At 37.3% G+C, this 20,000-nt stretch overlaps 1 protein-coding gene across 4 annotated transcripts in view; it reads right to left on the minus strand.

The window, feature by feature from the left end:
• LOC135201623 (glutamate receptor ionotropic, kainate 2-like) overlaps nt 1–20,000 on the minus strand; it is an 89,937-nt gene that overhangs the window by 25,057 nt on the left and 44,880 nt on the right. For 2 of the 4 annotated variants that reach the window (XM_064230685.1, XM_064230682.1), the window contains exons 5-14: nt 19,997–20,000; nt 18,976–19,117; nt 17,517–17,684; nt 16,912–17,067; nt 16,069–16,251; nt 15,717–15,830; nt 14,518–14,724; nt 14,186–14,270; nt 13,467–13,605; nt 10,957–11,094 (exon numbers count right to left, since the gene is read on the minus strand). The exon at nt 19,997–20,000 is cut by the window's right edge and continues 145 nt beyond it. In XM_064230685.1, the coding sequence (XP_064086755.1) occupies nt 10,957–11,094; nt 13,467–13,605; nt 14,186–14,270; nt 14,518–14,724; nt 15,717–15,830; nt 16,069–16,251; nt 16,912–17,067; nt 17,517–17,684; nt 18,976–19,117; nt 19,997–20,000 (1,336 nt within the window). Of the gene's footprint in view, nt 1–4,427; nt 4,566–8,763; nt 8,902–10,956; nt 11,095–13,466; nt 13,606–14,185; nt 14,271–14,517; nt 14,725–15,716; nt 15,831–16,068; nt 16,252–16,911; nt 17,068–17,516; nt 17,685–18,975; nt 19,118–19,996 lie in introns of all 4 variants that reach the window. The other 2 variants (XM_064230683.1, XM_064230684.1) reach the window with 2 other exon arrangements.

A 20,000-nucleotide genomic window follows, 5' to 3' on the forward strand; every position in this document is an offset into this window, starting at 1 on the left:
GGGTAGGATGGTGGTGAGGAAGACAGGAACGTGTTGTAAACATGTTGTGTCGTGTTTTCATAGGTTTTTTGTAGGTAGGTTAATGTTGATAGGCATCGTTTTGGAGTAGAACGGTAGTGCAGAAGACAGGAACGTGTTGTAGACGTGTAGCGTTAAGTCATAACACGTGATTTTCGTTGGATTTTGTAGGTTGATCCACATCGTTTTGAGGTAAGATTGTAGTGGTGAAAGCAGGAATAGTTGAGAGGAGAAGGGAGAAAAGAAAAATATATTAGAACGGAGCATAATCCAATCTTTCTTAAAGTAAGAATTAACTGAACTGACCTCTCTTGACCTTTACGTGAATTAGATATACGTCTGGCAATGCATGGCAAAATAATTACAATAAATGGCCATTTTCAATGGCTATGAGGTAAGGCTAAGGGGCAAATGAATACTCTTGACCAAAAAACGAAAATTGAAAAACTAAAAACAAAAGTAAAATGATAACCAAATCATTCAAGGCAAAATCGTAAGTCCAAACAAAACGAAAGAAAAATTAGGGAAACCGAAAATGAGAAAGAACATAAGAAATTAATCTGTGAATGTTTTCATCTCAAATTCTGGAAATACTGAAGAGAAATCGATCGATGGTGTTCAGGTGAACTGTAAGCAGTCTGATTGAGCGCGTCTATACCTAGTTTGTAAATTATAAAATTTACAAGTATTTATAAAAGATTCTCAGCAAATGCCTGCAATGCCTGTGTTGATATATATATATATATATATATATATATATATATATATATATATATATATATATATATATATATATATATATATATATATAAAAGCTGGGAATCTTTGTGTGTGTGTATATATATATATATATATATATATATATATATATATATATATATATATATATAATATACATAATATGGTAATCTGTATATATATATATATATAATATATATTATATATATATATATATATATATATATATATATATATGCCATTTTTATGTGTTGGGCATGGCATCAGAAAATAAGATAATGTCAGTCACTTCCACGCTCACCCTTGAAGCGCTAAAGGAATCTATAAACCAATAGCAAAGATCATCAGCGTCACGTCATGAACCCTACACTGCATCACTCACCTTTCGCCCTTGCACACAATCTGCACTTCATAATGTGTTATGTTCTATCTGCAGTGAGATCCCTTCAAAACTACTAATCCATCTTTTACATCAAAGGTCGAGCAGCTGATGCTTGCAAGTAATAGTGTTAACTGGTAACAGTGAAGAAATGTAGCTAGATTGGTGAAAGCTATTACGTGTGCTTGTGAAGAAAGTTCTAAGCTAAGAGTCTGTGGGCCTAAGTTAAGTATTCTGTGTCCCTGTACCTATTAATAACTCAAACAGGGTGGTGATGTTTACAGATTATACTGTCAGTTGGTAACAATGAAGAAATGTAGCTAGATTGGTGAAAGCTGTTCCGTGTGAAGAAAGTTGGAAGTTCAGAGTCTGTGTTCCTGTATCTGTTAATAACTCAAGCACGTGGTCGATGTTTGCAGATAATTCTGTTAACTGGCAACAGTTAAGAAATATAGCTAGATTGGTGAAAGCTATTGCGTGTGAAAAAAAGTAGAAAGTTCAGAGACTGAGGAAGGAGATAAGTGTTACTTGCACCCTAATTCTAGTCTGTGATTTAAGTCTTGTTAATAACTGAGTAAAGTGGTTGATAATACTGATACCAAGGACCGAGTCTACACTTGCAAAAACTCCACAAATTTCAATTACTTACTCAATCAATTCCGGTCATGGAAAAAAATTAATTCTGGGCTCATGGCAGTAAGTTATGTGTACGCCACAAATAATAGATATATGTAATTAAACTATGTTTTAAATATATTAACAAAATATACAAAATATTATAATAAATCATTTATATATATGGTTATATAATTTAATTTAAATAAATACGTTAAATATATTACATATCATTAATATATATGCATATATATGCATATATATATATAGATATATATATATATATATATATATATATATAGAGAGAGAGAGAGAGAGAGAGAGCGAGAGAGAGAGAGAGAGAAGAGAGAGAGAGAGAGAGAGAGAGGAGGCAGGTAAGGGTCAATGAACCGGTCATCCATTGTATATATAAACTATACATAACGAATATACGGTTATATATAGTATATAATATATATATATATATATATATTATATATATATATATATATATATATATATATATATATATAATATATATAATATGATGTTATGTGGATGTGTACATACAGAGAGAGAATAAGATCCCCGAGCCACCCACCTCATACCCAATTAACGGCAATCGAATATTTACTAACAAACGAAAGGGATTACGATCAAATCACTTGGAAAAAATTGAAAACCATTTTTTAAGGAATTCCGGTCCATGCCATGCCCCCTTGGATGGCCCGGGGGTGTTGGGGAGGTAGCACACGTACAAGGAGTTCGAAGGTACGCCCAGGTACTCGGTGGTACGAGGCTGCTTTTGCCACATGGGACGTTAGTTGCCCTCACGGGCATAGTCGGGCCAACGACGACGACGTAGAGAGAGTTCATGGCGGCCGGTGTCTCTCCGTGGCGTCTTGTTTGAAAGTGTGTGTGTGTGTATGTATGTATGTATATACATATATATATATATATATATATATATATATATATATATATATATTTATATATACGTATATATACATATATATTTATATATATATATATATATAATATATATATATATATATATATATATATATATATATAAACATTATTATTGTTATTATTATCAATTCAGAAGTTGAACCCCTGTTCTCAAGGAATAAGCCCCCCCCCACCCCCACCCCCCTTGGTGGCCACTGACTTGAAATTGAAGCTTAGAAAAGGAATTCGATTTTGAATCGATAAAAATAAAAAAAGTTATACACAAAAACAAAAATTAATAAATATATAAATAAACATTCCTTGGTATCAGCATATCAACTTAATAAATATAAATAAAACCTTCCTTGGTTTCAGCACATCAGACAACAGTGTCCCTAAGATTTCTCTTTAAGTATTTCCTAGACTTTAAATAAAAAATTATGAAAATCAGTATTAGTGAGAGATATAAATGCATGTATCAGAAAAGGGGATAAACAAGAAATTCCAAGTGACAATGGGTAAAAGAATAAAAACAAAGTGGATAAAATTCACCAAAAAATCATCTTGAATTCTTAGTTATACAAGATATTATTCATCTTCCGTCTTCATTGTATAAACGTCACATCGAATCAGATGCAAAAAAGAGACATACTACATAAAAGCACAAGTGCGCTGACGACTTCACAAAGTGACAAAGTGAATCTGACTTAAAAAATAAGATACATGTCTGTACTTACCAGCGGCGGGTTTAATGACAAAACGAAGCATGCATCAGTCAGTCAAACACATAAGAAAAAAACAAAAAAAAACATGCTGGTGGACTCTGTCATGCTACTGATTAGTAATACTTTCTCTCAAACGTAATCTACATTGTGTAATTCTTATTTCCTCGTTCTGTCAAATGAGAATCAATATATTTATCTAGGCAAACGTAAGTGAAACCCACAATGAGAAAAATTCTAGTACTGCGTTTCGCATATTTGTGTCTTTTGTTTCTTTATTATTCTGCCAGACTTCACTCTGGAATTCAATGTCAGCGAAATAGCCAGTGAAATCTGATTAGCATTACGGCATATTTCCCCACGGTCAGAGTGCGGTGAAGAGGAATAATTTAGTATGCGCTGTTTGACAGAAAACGGTGGCTATTTGAACCTAGAAAGAAAACGGGCGCATGGTTACCTCCTCTGTGTTCAAAAGAAGACACTGAAACTACATTATTATTATTAATACTTTAAAACTACAACTGCATGGCAAAGAAAATGATGAGTCGGTTTCTGCCCTAAAACTACAATGCTGTTAAACTCTCTTATATGGACCGAAAATGGTACAAGACAACTACCGATACGGATCATACACAGTCTACGAGCTGCAAGTGGCAAAGATCTATGAGACGAATAGAGAGACACCATGTATAGATGCATAGCTAGACAGACCATCTAGCCATAGATTGATAGAGAGATGAATAGACAGACTATATCTAGTAGATGGGAAATAAAAAGATAGACTACATCTAGCCATATAGAATCTATTAGACTATGAAAGATGGTCCACATATAGAGAAGCAAGCTGACCGTACATGTAACAGACTCTAGAAGTCAAAGGGAGACGCTAGATAAATAACAACAGAATCTAATGTGACAGGGAAAGAGAGAAAGAAAGGAGAAAAAGAGAGAGAGAGAGAGAGAGAGAGAGAGAGAGAGACAGAAAGTGAGAAAGAAACTGGACGTGTCTCATCCTGTTGCCTTACTTGGGCGCAATATCTGAACCCTGCTGCATGAGAGAGCCAATGGTGAACCAGAATGCATTACTCAGACTGATGGTGTTCTCGAGTTCATCTGGGTCCTCTATACAGGGGTGCGGGTTGTCCCACTCATTTGGCGCTATCCTGCAACATACCCATGCCCAGCAGGTCAATATCGGTGGGAGGGGGGGTCATTCAGAAAGGGAAAAGCTAGGGTTAGTGGGGTTGGGAAACAGAGAGAGATGTGAAACACCTTCTATAAGTGAGATGGATTAAAAAGGCAGAGAAAGCAGTGAGGATGTACTGCCTCTAAAAATGGGATGGATGGATAGATACACAAAATAATCTCCAGGGGGCAGCTTATAACTCACAAAAGAAAAATCTCACTTCAGATGAAAATAATCTTACTCAGTTGTTGAATTTTATCTCTCTTAGTTAAGGTTCGCTCCCATGTACACATAAGGTTTACAAAGCTTGGACCTAGGTAGTCGTGACGTTGAGCACAAGGGAAATAACAAGCACAACCATAAACCTGGGTGAGACATTCTTACTACAAATGGAAACTTAATACCTACCGAAGCCCTTGCAAACAAACTTAACAGAGCTAGGGATATCACTAGATGAAGATTAATAGAAAGTTGTGTGTCAAGTCTATGTTAAATGCATCTATGGAGCCTATCATGTTCAAAGGTGTGGTGAATTTTGCGCATAAGGCTCTGCTTCTCTAGGTGTAAAGACAGTGCACAGAATTAAATAAAGTAGCGACGCAATTTTAGCAAAAAGTACTGTTACTCAGCTGTTCGAGATTAATGACATAACTTTGAGACCTGAACCAGCTATAAGACCAAAAGGTGCCAAATGTATTTGTTTTTGCGCCTATCAAACCCTTAAAGGTAGAGTGAACTGCCTTAGAGAATTTTATCTCACCATTTTCTAAATAATATCAAAAGTTATAATCTGGATGACAGAATGGATGTACTAAGTTGATACGAATAAAAATGGGAACAGGAAGAATGAAATGACAGTGGAATCATGACATTAAGATTATGTTCTGTGCAAAGTGTACAATGGACTACAGGTTGTGGATCCTACAATATACACTATAGTGTGAAGCAGAAGGGATCGGCATACAGTATTTGCTACCATATGAGGTGACAAAAATCACTGATGTGATAATGAGAAAACATTACAAAAACCAAATGTCCCAGAGACATTCCAGCAATGAAGATGGATGAAACTGCCAAGCTTTGGGGGATGACAGAGATGAAAGTGAATCAAAAGCTGAATATCAATCAAAAGAAAGAGAAAGGTAAAGGGGTTACTTGAAGAGACTTTGTTATTCAAAGAGAATACATCCAAATACTCATTTCTCGCACCTGATACACACACTTACAGAATAGGTCTATCATAAGATAGATCATGAGAGCGAACCTTAGTAACATACATAAACTTTCATCTAGGGCTGAGTTTGGCCTTTATTCCTCGCCAAGATTTTTCCTACAATGAACCCCCTACACTGGATACCTGGTTTCTCCAGAACTTGGTAAAGATAATTTTCATCTTCGTGACAGATTTTTTTCATGTACAACAGAGATATGGAAATGTCTGTAGATAACAAAAGAGCCTCGCTGGTACTAGTTCTACCTACAGAATGCTCTCCAGAATGTTCTCTGATTAGCATCCAAGAAAACATGACTCAAAAATCAAAAGAACTGTTGAAAATTCAGGAACAAGCAAAATGAAATGGAGTTCAAAAATCATGTAGGACATTATCAAAGTCAAGACTCTTGGATGGAATCATTTATAATCAGATCGAAAGACTGTGGATAAATATTTGAAAGTTGTTAATGATAGTTCTGTTTCTCCAGTTCTTTCCCTCTCTTCAATCTATTTACAATTATTTAACTATGAATTAGAGATGACGAACATTTAAGATACCAAACACATTAAAAGAAAGAAGTTAGCACCAAGTAGGTTTAGAACTGCTGTTCATCTTCCTAGAAGCCCTTCAAATCAATTTATGTACAATATTCATAGACAAAATGAGACAGGGTCTCTTAACTGCCCATAGCTTCCACCAACAGCCCTCAATATTAAAAGTATGTTTTACCACAGCAGAGTCAATACCAAATTTAAAGCTTTGATTGAAGCTATAGTGGTAATTCTATCAGTTTAGCACATATTTTACCATTTAGCTCGAGTAGATTCCTACCCTTTAACTAACATAACTTGCATAGTTGATTTTATTGAATCTGCATAAAACTTTAGCCCTTACCGTAAGCATCTTTAAGCAAAGAATAAGAAATTAAAATATGTTAAACCTTAACCAGGCTTTGGTAAACGTTATAAAATTGACAAATATTAGCCTTTAATTAAAATAACCTCTTATGAAAACATTATCTATTATAAATAACAATTTTAAAGTTTTACTACATAAAACAGTGAATTTAAAAGTATGTCCAAGAGAGCATAAACCACTGAAATCCTTACTGTTACTTTTATTTTGGCCCAGATGACTAATTGCAGTTCTTTCTCACAGATGCTTGCAAAAGAAATACTGAATTAAAATAACTGTTGAGATGAGAGAAGATACTTCATGGAGAAAAATTTAACTTGACTTTAGCTTCAAAAATAAAAGTATAAATCCTGATACAGAGAGCATTCTGGCAGTAAGTCTGAGAGCCTTAGAAATTTCACTGTAGGCTCTAGATGTACCAGAGTTAAAAAAATTCAGTCTCTACAGTATCTTGAGGAATGTGGGTGAGGAAATGAATAATCATATCGTTCCTAGATTTGGACGCCAGGGAATTCAAAAAGGGGATGCAGAGGAAATGACAATGAAAGTGAAAACAAAAATCCAGGAAATCATTCATTTTGCCATTAACATCCAATGTACGTCGCAGGTAGAGTCCCGTTCGATACACATGGAGTACCCATTCCCATGAAACAGTTCCAGGACACTTCATCCAGATGTTAATGGCAATGGAACAAGGATTTGGTAGAAAAAATAAAGAAACTTTATGGAATGAGGCAAACTTCACAAAGATACAGTACTGCGCTGAGCAAAATGAACTGCAACCAAGAAAGTGTCAGAAAGAATGAGGAGGTTCTCAAGGATCCACAGTATTGTACCTTCGGCAGTTTGCCTCATGTCAGCTTAGAAAGATACATTCAGGAATCGGAGCAAAATCAAAGAAAAATTATGAGTTTCTGCAAGGGAAAACAATCAGTGAGGTCCTGTTCTTTACCGTATTGTGGGACCCTGGAAACGACCACAACACTGCCACAGCCGAGCGGAGGTTTAGCCACTGATTTCGTTTTTTTTTAATCAGGAGCAAAGATAATACTGAAGGCTACATATCTGGCAAGAAGCCAGCAGTTGCAGAAGAGAAGAAAAATTTAAATTTAGCTCTGGAATAACTGGCTGAAACTCCGCTGGCCAGGCTCTATACAGGGTCAATGCAATGGCCTGGTTTGATGCACACAGGAAAAAATTTGCAAAAATAGATTTCAGAACAGAATATTAACTTATGGTTGCAAGAACTGAGTAAATGCCATGAAGAAATGGACTAAACCCATCTGAAATACAAATAAATATAAACTGTGTTCTTGGGGTCATCATAAAAATACTTTAGATTTATTTCGAGAGGATAGAAAGTTGCCCACATGCAGGAACTTTCGCCAGATTGTTTCACAGGAGCATAGCATGAACAGGAAGTACATCAAACTATAATTCATTCTTCAAGCCACTGGAGGTTTGCATGGGAGGGAGGAATGGGCTGAGACTGAATTATTCAGTCTCTAGTTTCACCACATGCAAGTGGGCAACCTTCACAGTGCACCTCAAAGGGATCGGATTAAGGACTCCAGCTATAGATTGGGATGAATTCCAGGGAATAGGAATTGGAGAGTGATCAAGCAAGGGTTAAAGGGTAACATGGGAAAACCATCAGCTGTGAATTACGATTCCAGGCAATCTTACACTTGCCCAATAGCATTTTGGGTCACTCTTGAACTCCTCTGTAGCAGGTCAAGAAGAATTTGCCACATTTACTAAGTTGTACCTAAAATTATGGAAGCTTCACGGACTGTCCCTAACTGCTTACAAATTAAGTGTGGTCGCAATAAAATTATAAGCCATTGTGGTCTTGAAAAGGATTTGAAACGAAAAAAAAATTCATCTGGCAACTACCCACATGACAAAATCCTGCTTTCATCCAGGTACTAGGAAGGTGTCAATAGGCGAACACAAAAATTAATTGTCGTAGCAAGATCAGAAGGAAAAACAACACCAAACTACCGAACCATTCTGAGGAAATGTTATGCGATTTGAATTCCCTACCTAGGGGCTATGTCTGCACCTTGACATAAAAATGTAGCAATAATAAACCAGAGAGAATTAATGAGGTTGAAGCTGTTTTCCAGTTCTTCTGGTTCTTCTATGCAGGGATATGGATTGTCCCATTCATCAGGAGCAGCTCTGGAGGCAAAATAATAGCAACATTTCACTCCGCGTCCCCTCGCCATACTCAGACATTGGGTTCCACGTACGGGAAGGTTTGATGCTTTTGCTGCTGGGCAAGGTGGTACCCATTCAACTTGGAAATATTTACATTGGTTAGTCATTAGACAGGTAAGCTACTAAAATAAAGACAGTGATGTAACGTCATGCTTACTATCTTACAACTACTCAGTAGCTTCAGGCTTGACTATCGCATGGTTAGGACTAGAATGCTATGAAGGAGGACTATACAAGTTACGGCCAGAGTTTCAGCACTGGACAGCAGTTTTCCTTTTTGCAGAGTTCATGGCCATTTTCTGCAGATGGAGACATTCTTCCCATTTTGCAGAAGCACACCTTCTCCTTGTGCATCAATCTGATGACCTGTTTCCACTCATTGCTGATTTTTGTTTAAATCAAACTCTGACAAAAATATTCTTTACAATCTTATTGACATAGTAGATCCACACAACTTCACTGACCAGGACCAAAACCGCTTGACAATTGTGACACTTTTACCAAGGTTTTGGCACTAAGGACTCTTTCCTTTTTTTACTTTGGACTTTTGGCACATGTTTCTTGTAAGAGCACAAAGCAGTCCACAAACTGGGAAATGTCGATCAGAATCTCTTTCCAGACCATAACAAATCTTGTGATTTTTTGTCACAATTTTAATCATTGTCCATAGCTTCTTACTCAGCTGGTTGCAAAAGTATTAGCCGTTACTCGGGGTTCTAAACACCCGTCAATTAAGTACTAAACAAAAGGAAATCTGGAACACTAAAACGCAACTAAAACTAGACAAATTCCTCAGACAGACTGATATTAAGTCGTATTAAAAACAAAAGGCATGGATAAAGAAAAATCACCCTAAAATACAAAATAATCTGAAAGAAATAAAAAGAGATTACAGAAAAATAACCTACACACAGTGCCATGTTACTTAGTGGTTTTAGGCCTCAGATTCTCAGGTGTCCAAAGCACTGATGGGGAGTTGAGTGCAACAGTGAAAATGCTTCATAATCTCATGAAATTTCAACAAATTGACAAATATCTATTTGTAACGGACCACAGCACATAGTTATAGTGGAAATTTTAAAAGCCTGAAAAAAATCTGTACATATTGTAGCTACATGAGCCAGATACAATTACAAATGCCTATCTTTATGGCTGATAGCAGTGAACAAAACTACTGTAACTTTCAGGTCAGAAATTCTTTATTAACTTGTTACTTATATGTAGCTTATATAGAAATTCTATATTAACTTGTTACTTATATGTAGCTTATATAGTCTCTAAATTCACTGGGTAGATCCATCAAAGCAAAACTACATCTCGTGACAATGAACACCAGGGAATCTGGGCTGAGAGGCTTATAGTTTTAACAAGAGAGTCCAGCTGTGTCTGTCGCAGAATCTTCGTATGAAACAACTTGCTGCTATTTCAGAGTTGAAAAACTAAAACAAGTGACTAAGAATCTCTAATTCTACACCAGTTTTGAATTTCTTATAGCCATATTGAATACTGTAACTTGAAAATTATTCAGAAGCTTGCAAAGTGGAAACTGAGATTTTTAAAGTTTTAAAACAATTTCCATATAATGAATATATTTTTGCTGTCCCTACAATAAACAGGCCTTATGTCAGCATGAGCTCTACATACTTCCTTGAGGATACCATAGTTTTCTCAGGACTTTTCTAAGGTGCGGACAAAACCTTTCAGATGACTAGCACAGCTGAACATTCCCTCACTGGACATGCTGATTTAATTTTAAGAAACCCACCAAAAGCTTGTTATAGAAGTCAGCAAAATCTTTTCTGAGCAAGACTGCAGGCGGGCTAAGAGCAGCCCCCCAACGCTTGGACTCATTTTGCAAAGTTTGTGCCTACAGTGTAGGTAATGTTCAAGTATTCCAACATTTTACACTTATAGTATCCTGTATGCTGTTCTATGCAAGCCTGAGGTGAGTTTCTGCCATCATTAAGAGAACACAGGTCAAGGAAGTTTATTTCTGGCAGCCGGAACCCTGCCTACTTTGGTGCAATGTCGCCTCCCTGGCACAAGAAGGTTCCGATAATAAACCACAGACAGTTGAGTAAAGTAAAGCTGTTCTCTAACTCTTCCGGTTCCTCGATGCACGGATAAGGGTTATCCCACTCTTCTGGCACCATCCTGTGTTAGACGTTAGGTAACCCATAAGACCACAATTGGAAAAATCAATTTCTATATCTCAGTCACTGGTCTCGTCATCTTTTGCTTTCCGTTCACTCTTAACATGCGCTGACCTAGTTTACTCTATACCAAATACTCATCCTACACATTTTACCTATCTGTACATCCCTCTCAAAAGATGTCCATATGTGGGCAGAACATTCACTCTTAATATGAGCTGACCTAGAGCTTACCTGCCTTAATCTGTACCGAATACTTATCCTTTACATTTTATTCCCTCTATTCAAATCCCCCTCAAAAGTGACCAAAATATTCACTCCACCAAAATATCCAATTGTCTTTAGTCTATGTGACATCTAATTTTCTCTAGCATGACTCAGTCCCTATTGTAAGATTACCGGTTTACTCTGATCATGAAAATACAACAGCTGTCACTGCTACATTCATCATCAACAGCTGCTTCACATAAGTACACCTGTCATCACGTTAAGTACCTTTACCATTTGGGCAACTTCGACAAGAACATTCGTCACCCAAACTAAGGCACCTTGGACTGTTACCTAAGATAATCTTGAAATCTTGTGACACAATAATAACAAGATGATTTTGCTGTCCTGTACAGTAGTCCTAAAGATAGTCTTACAGACTTATTCATTGATCCTTGAAGGATTCTAGTACTTCTTTCTACTAAACTGCCATCCGAAAATTACCCAGTGAGCATGAAATGTTTGGTTCTACCAAATTTCAGAATATCTTTATACCACTATTCCAAAATATATACTACTATTGGAAATTCAATGCTGTTCCCCTTTTTAAATATTTGGCACCAGTGTCCTACCAGGAACAATAACATTATGGCCCGAATGTCCAGTTTCAGTACCACTCTACCTTTACCTGACTATGGCGCTATTATACAATGCTCTTTCCACTATTACCCTATTATAGCCATTTTGCACTCGTGACCAATTAAAATATTTTTTTCATAATTATTATCCTGTAATGACTCCATCATACACCTTTTGACAACTGTTCACTTGTTTCATCATTGTACTAATATTCAGCTAAGATAGGTCTCTCCATTTATGTATCATTAGAAAACTCTCATTCCACCACAGTCAAGAAAGCTTGCATGCAACTGGCAACATAAGAAAAAATAATCAGTTAAAAATCCAATCTCCACGTCAATCCCACAGTAGTTTCCCACAGATTTGTCTAGAGTCATTCTTGAATCATTTAAGGGGTGGCTATTTATAGTCATTCCACCTTGAATCACTCACACATACACACCTGTGCTGTCTATAGTCAATTCTCGTTTGAATCAGAGTCAATTTTATCAGAACAATATTGACAAAGAACTAGAAGACATTACTTACCCAAGACTCCATCACGGTTCGGAGAAAATAATGCCATCGCCAACTTTGTGCGAGCAGTGAAGCCATTCGAAAAATTTATCCAAATTCGCTTCCCAAAACCATGTCTGCTAAAAACAGCTTTATGGAAATTATTACCTGGGCCTTCTTCATTTCTGTTGAACTACCAATAAGTTCCTCTGTGATTGCTATCTCGTTCAAGATTAGCTGTACCTCTACGTGTCCGCAAATATGCGTGCGAATTGTGTCGATTCTTTAGCTTAATGTTTTTGATGTGTTCTTCCTTATATTTTTTAGTGTTTTAGGATACGTCTAGACACCAGATTGTGATTTGAAATAGAAAGTAAGTGACTTAAATGAAGGCTTGATTTTTTTTCTAATTCAATTTCTTAATTGTATTTCATGAGGAAAAGTCCACAGAAAACAGTTACGTTTCAACACTTAACTGACAACATGATGGCAAGTCCCACTAATTTTGCAAAATAAAGGGCACTTGTGAAATTACCCTTTGGCATCTACTTGCAGAGAACTTGCAGCTTATTATTTAAGAACAAAATCCACAGATGAATAAATTCTTAGCTTACAAGAGCATGCTATAGTATATTTAGGAATGTTTGAAAGGTCCACCTACTCCTAAAGTCGGCATAATACCTGTTAAAAAGTAAAGGCAAACAGATTCGTTACAATATCTCATAAATATAAAGTAAAATAGAAAAGGTCTCCATCTCTGAAGCAAAATCACCACCGATGACAGTGCTGACCTCTGCAGTACTTGAACAGAAATAATAATCAACAATTAGAAATCATGTCGTTTCATTGACGTCATAAGAATTTCTCCAGGGTATCCTGCAAACGAAAAAAACAGTGAGTGATATATGCCAACATCGTACTGTCACAGGTCTCTGAAAGGTAAAAATCAAGTAGAATTAGCTTGAGATACAGTGACGCAACTCATCCCTGAATCAGGAACCCTTCAGTTGCCTAGGGTAACGGAAAGCTAACCTTGCCAAGATGAAGAGAAGAACGGACACCCCTAAGTATGCAGTGGCCATGTAGATCCAGACGTCTCCAGAAAATGGAGAGGTGAAAGAGAAGAGGTTGGGTGGCTTCTTCTGGGCTTTCTTGTAGATGATACTGATACCTGTAAAGAAACAGAAAATGGGTTAGACAACCGAAAGGGAATAGAAACTGGAAATGGGTAGGTCAAATAGTAATGCAAAATGACAGTACAGAATATGGGCTGAGGAGGGTTATGAAAGGAATCATGTAACTAGAGGAACAGGAATCAGGTCAGACAGTTGCTTGGAAAAAAGACAGAAAATGGGTTGGTCAGAGACGTTGAGCAGACCAGAAAACTGGCTATGCTTATCATTGGAAGAGGAAAGGGGACAGGCCAGACAGGTAGTACATAGAAAGCGGCAAGAAACAGATTTCCAAGGTTAAGTACCAGAAGAGACCAATAAGACAGGGGCCCAGGGCCTAGGCAGGGTTTGAGTGATGTGATCTCTCCAAAATAATATCGCATTAACTGAGCAACCAAAATTTATTGGAAGTGAGCAACATGAAAAAATGCCATTTTGGCACCAGTGTATGAAACTGCAGAATTATTAAATAATTATTTTTCAAACTTTGAATATTTTTAATTTATATTTATAAATCTTCAAGCAAAAGTATTGTTTTAATCATACTTTTCAGATATTTTGCTCTTTGTATTCACCTACCCAAGTTCATGAAAGGCATGCTGAAGTCAACTGCCTCCTCTCTCTCGTATGTTATGGTGAAATCGACAATACCCAGATCAGCTTTCTGTAAAAGAGGGAAAATAGTAATTGCAAAATTGGCTATACAGCTTCTAAAGAGTTAAGTTGGGCTTACGGCATTCTTTTTGATCAAAGAAGCAGTACAGATACCTCTGCTACTTCACTCCATTAAGGTGAAAAATCCAGAAATCTATCATACACACTACCGACCGGGAATATACCAACTCTAGATATGACAAGGCCAAGAACAGCAAAGAAATGAAGTATTGTGGAAGACCAAAGTAGCTACCCACATGATCAAGTAGTTCTCTGATGATGCCATTCCATTCTCCAGTCGTGCGGTCTTTGCTGCCGTAGTTCTTGTCACCTACTTCGTGGAAAGTGTAGTTGAACCCTCGGATTTTAGCGATCTCGTCAATCAGATCAATGCAGAAACCTTCATAGCGGTCATTGCCCTTCAGTCGCTCTGGGTTCTCCTTTAGCATTGCGTAAGGGGAGGTCTGAAAAATACTAATTGTGTTAGGTTTGTTCCAGGGAGACAGAAGTCAGACAAGCAGGCCTACGAAGGTAGAACATCTTTCTTTGTTTTCGTTCTTTGGGAATACGTAAAATGTCAAAACAATAGGATGTGGGTCTGCAAATAACCTCATTGATAGTGAAACCAGTGATATCATTTTTTAAAGTTGTGGGCTGCAAACAGACATTTATTTGATCATAACTACTGTCATTACTAATTCATTTCAGAAGTCAGCACCTGAACTCTTTGACGGCACAAGTCTGATTGGACCAGCTTTGCAAAAGACTTCTATATAGAAGTAAGGGCAAAGATGACAACCAAGCAATTTAATTTCTCAAAACAATGTGATGCAGTGTGCATGGAACTTTGTGGAGGTTACATGTTGGCAAGTGTGCAATGAAAACCTTTCGTCAACAAGATTTACAGCAGCCCATCAAAAGAATGCCAGCTGCAAACAAAAGTAATGTTTGCCTGTGTTGTTGCAGTGGGAATAATGCTGTTTTGGCATGTGTGGAGAAGGGTTGATTCCTGAGTAATGTACTGAGTGTGGATGAAAGTGTGTGAAATGAGGTTGTCTGGATGGCTAAGAAGAGAATTTATGAAGGTTGTGAAATGAATGTATACTCAGTCGCAGTTGCCTTGTATCCATGTAGAGTATGTAAAGAAATGTCAGTGGCCATAAAATGTCATGAAGGCTGTTCATGTAAACAAGAAAGGAATCACAGATGCAGTTCATGTAGTGTAGGGAATGCATTATGATAGATATTGCAGATGATAACCATGTTCTACTTCATAAGTTCAGAAAGCAGGACAAGATTATCAATACAAAGCATTTGAGGTCTTATGTACAAGAGCTTCTTAGACTTCTCCAAGTATCAGAAATCTAGTCTTACTTACCAGAGCTATGGAAACTCAGAATCTGTAATGTTATTTTATTTCATAATCTATAGAAAAAGTATCTGAAGTCATACTCACCAGAGCTATGGAAACTCTAAGGGTCTTATTAAGCAGATTCGTCTCCACAGTTTCAACGGCCTCTGCCCAAGACCTTGTGTAGTTGACACCTCCTGCTTGGGTCCAGGTGCCCACCTGGAAAAAGGTAGCTCTAGATAGTACCTCTCCCATATTTGATGATCAGAAAGTTAGCGCAAAAGAGACGATTTAGTTACGTAGCTAAGAAGCTCTCAAGAACTTACAAGTGAATGGCCCTATTTGTACATATACTTTTGGGTCTTTATTACCCCTGCCACTTTTGAAATCACTGGTACTAATCTTTAAAGATGCTGATCCTGTATAACATCTACGTATGATGTTCAAATTTGCTTACCTTCTTCAGGCCTTCTTTGACATCCACTTCGAGGATGTCCAACTGGAAGTCAGACCTGAACCCTTCTGTGTTGAACTTAATGAGACCTGTCAGCCCGTCTAATCTGTCATAGTAGGGATACCTCGACATGTTGGAGTAGGGGCTGGAAGGGCGAGACCCGGCTCCATATGGCCTGGAACTATACTGTTGTGGAGGAAGAAATAAAAATAGAAGCAATGAATGTTTTGGGGTTTTGAAGCTGAGTAGAAGACAGAATCATTCAAAGTTACTCATGAAACTAAATAGGCTCATTCAGTTTATCACGTAACTACTTTACAATCTTGATAATAACCTGACTTTTAAAGAAAAGCAGAGTTGAGTCTTATAAGGAATACATATAATACTGAAGCAATGAATGTATAAATGACATTTAGAGACCAAATAGATCAACAAAGATTCATAAGTTTCAGACAGTTTTGGAGTAAAAAAAAAAGGAAGGGGAATGAATAAAGATTTAAGACCTGGAGAAAAAACTGAAATTGAAATTATCAAAGGGTTCTGGTTTCAGAAGTCAAAATGGAAACAGCCAAACATTTCAGACTTGAGAGACCAAAATTGGAAGTATGTGCTGAATGATGAAAAAACTAGTTTTCAGAAAACAAACGACAGAAACTCAAATATTTCCAGTTTTGTAAAGAAATATGGTAGGTGGATACCTTAAGCTGAAAGACAGAAACTACTAGAATTTCTATCATTCTGAGACACAATGGGAGGCTGAAATATTCAAATTTTCGACAACATAAAAATATCTAAAAATCATGACATAAATTTTTGGTGGAAAGCAAAAAATAAATTAATAAATACCCATTTCATAAAGTTGATGAGGGAGTTGCCATGCTTCCATGTCTGGTCACTTTCACAGAAGAGCTCACTGTGGATCCCTATCTCACTGGAGGAGTCCAGGTCGTCGAGGGCCTTGGCAAAGACGTGCACAGCATCGTACATCAGAGCTGCTTCCGTCTATGAAGAAGATGATAACACGGTTAGTTTGCCTGTCTTGCAGGAGATCAAGTCAAAAGATATATATACAAAGTTTACATCCATATAAAAGTCTGTCTTTCAGTCTGACCTACCTTGAGTTGTGAGAAAATCAGGAGATAGACACCACCCTACTTACAATCAAGTTGTTTGTAAGTTGGTTACTGTACTCTTCACGCCTATTTAACTATAGTATGATGTATTAAAATACAATGAACTGTACATACAGTACTGTATGTACAGGATAGGTGTGCAAAACAAAAGTTTGAACTTAAGGGTGACTCAAGGGAGCACTCTGGACACAATTTTAACTTGTGATCCTGTTTGTCTGTATCTCTGAATGCTCGCAAGTTGAAAGTTTGTAAGAAGGGTAGTGTCTGTATAGCCCTAAATCTTCCAGTCATCTAAACTGTTCCAAGTTCCTTACTCACCGTGATGTGGCGGAGGTGCATTGGAAGACTTCTTCCATACCTCAGCTCTCCCTGGACCCAGCTATCGACAATCTGCTGCACTTGAGGATCCTTCGGACTGATGAGTTGAATGCTCGTGATGTTCGTGTTGCTGTAGCGGAAGTCCTCAATGTCAATCAAGTTGAAGTCCTGGAAACAATGGTAATAGATATCAATCACATCCAAACCGTCAGGACAAAGTTAGATGCATAGCTGTCAGGTTGGGTTTCTAGGAAAAGGTTCAAACATGTCAATCAAGTTGTAGTTGGAGGGATGAGGTCAAATGTCACACATATATACCTATATAAGGACAATGTCACACATATATACCTATATAAGGGTATAAGCCACGAAGGAAAGTTCAAACACTGGAGTAGCTGCAAGATCTTTCGACTCAACATCCTTTACTTAGCGTTGAAAGATCTTGCAGGTACTCCTGTGTTTCAATTTTCCTTCGTGGCTTATATCTTTATTTATGCATTTATCACATTCCAAACTTTCATGATTCAGTTATACATATATACCTATATATGTATAAGTCAAATGGTAGTCCATGAAACAAGGTCACAAAGAAGTCAATCAGATGGATTTCTGGGAACAAGGTTCAATACATAACAATAAACTTCGAGTTTCAGGGATAAGGTCAGACACGTGTCAATCAAGTTGAAATCCTGGGAACAAGTGAAGGGAAGTGTAAATAACTGAGCCAAAGATACAATTCTGGAACGGAACCAGGGAGTTAGAGAGTACCGAAGCTTACCTAACTTGTGTGCCAATGAATGTATGCTGATACAGTGATTAAATCACTGAAGGATATCACTTTAATTTCTTGACTTGAAGTCTTTCCAGTTGACAAAAGGCCATCATGCAAAAAAAAAACATATTTGATTTGCAATGATTACTCTCTACGACAAAAGAGTACCGCTTAGGTTAAAAGGAAAATTTCACAAGACGGTGGTAAGAACAGCAATGCTGTATGGTACGGAAACAGTAAGCATGAGAAAAACAGTGCAGAAGAAGATGGATGTGGCAGAAATGAGAATGCTTTGGTGGATGTCTGGGGCGACAAGAGAGGATAGGATAAGAAATGACTACATAAGGGGATCGACTAAGGTGGTGGAAGTATCAAAGAAAGTGCAGGAGGGGAGGCTGAGATGGTATGGACACCTGTTGAGGAGAGATGAGGACCATGCTGGGAGACATACTATGGGGATGGAGGTGCAAGGAAGAATAAGAAGAAGAGGGAGACCAAGAAAGAGATGGAAGGACTGTGTGAGAGGAGACTTACAAAAGAAGGGAATTGATGAGGCAGAAGTGCAGGATAGAAATAGATGGAAACGGCTCATCCGAAACGGCGACCCCATATAAAAATGGGAACCAGCTGGGAAGAAGAAGACTCTCTACGATGAACTTCATTGTACACACGACCAGTTTTACTCACCAAAGATGTGATGAAGTAGTTGTAGTAATCAGTCATGAGACCTATCTGGGCAGCCTGCTTCAGCACTGTGTAAATGGTCTCCTGGGCCACGTCCAGGAGGATGCAAGTTTCTCCACTCCGTTTGATGCTCTTCAGCAGTGGCCTGTTAAAATGGACAAATAAGTGCAAGATTGCCAAAGGAGAATATTATTCATAAGTATGCTCAAGGAGGATAAAATGGAGAAGAAAGGTGTTAGTTTAGATCAAATATAGCTGCGGAGTAGATGAAAGTCAAACTGATGGAAGCAATGATGAAAAAAAGGAGTGACTGGAGGTATATCTGATGACTACTTTGTCGAAGCGAAGGTGAAAACAGGCCGATGTTTTAGACAAAGAGGAAAGATTCAAAAATGTTGGCTTACATATCATGATGAAAAGTGTCTTTCATAGGAAGGATGTAAGAATTCATATAGAGAATATGGATGACAAATGGGCAAGGGTTAAATAATGTTAGTCAGTTATAGACTCTGAACAGTCTAGCATGAAGGACTTGCTCCTCAGCAAGACGTGAGAGCAGGAGTTAAGTAATATTAAATAAGCTGAGTATCTTAGTGGCAAAAGGAACTCAGCTGGACATTGATGAGAAGTTGCAAAAGACCTTTAATATCATCTTCAGTGTATCATGCAAAGCTTCTTATGGAGAGGGGAAATAGAATAGGGCATTAATGAATAATTACACTAGAAAAAGATAGAAAAAAAATAGGTGGGTTAAAAACAAATGGAAAAATCAAAAACAATTTTGAACACATGGAATTTTTATTCAGTTCCTTTTTGTCAGTCCAGATCAAACAATTAATGGCGACTGACTTCCATTCATAGACAACCCTGGACTCATTTTTAAAGTCTGGTGTTTTTCTAGGTTAACAACTAAGCAGTGGAGTCCTTGTCACAGCTTAATTGTGGATGAAACAAAAACTTGATCTCATTAACTAAAACAGGCTTGAAGGACATGGGCAAATGGCTGAAGGTTGAGAGAGCTTACCTGT

The sequence above is a fragment of the Macrobrachium nipponense genome, chromosome 28 (assembly GCF_015104395.2).
Source record: "Macrobrachium nipponense isolate FS-2020 chromosome 28, ASM1510439v2, whole genome shotgun sequence".
NCBI classification, from domain to species: domain Eukaryota; kingdom Metazoa; phylum Arthropoda; class Malacostraca; order Decapoda; family Palaemonidae; genus Macrobrachium; species Macrobrachium nipponense.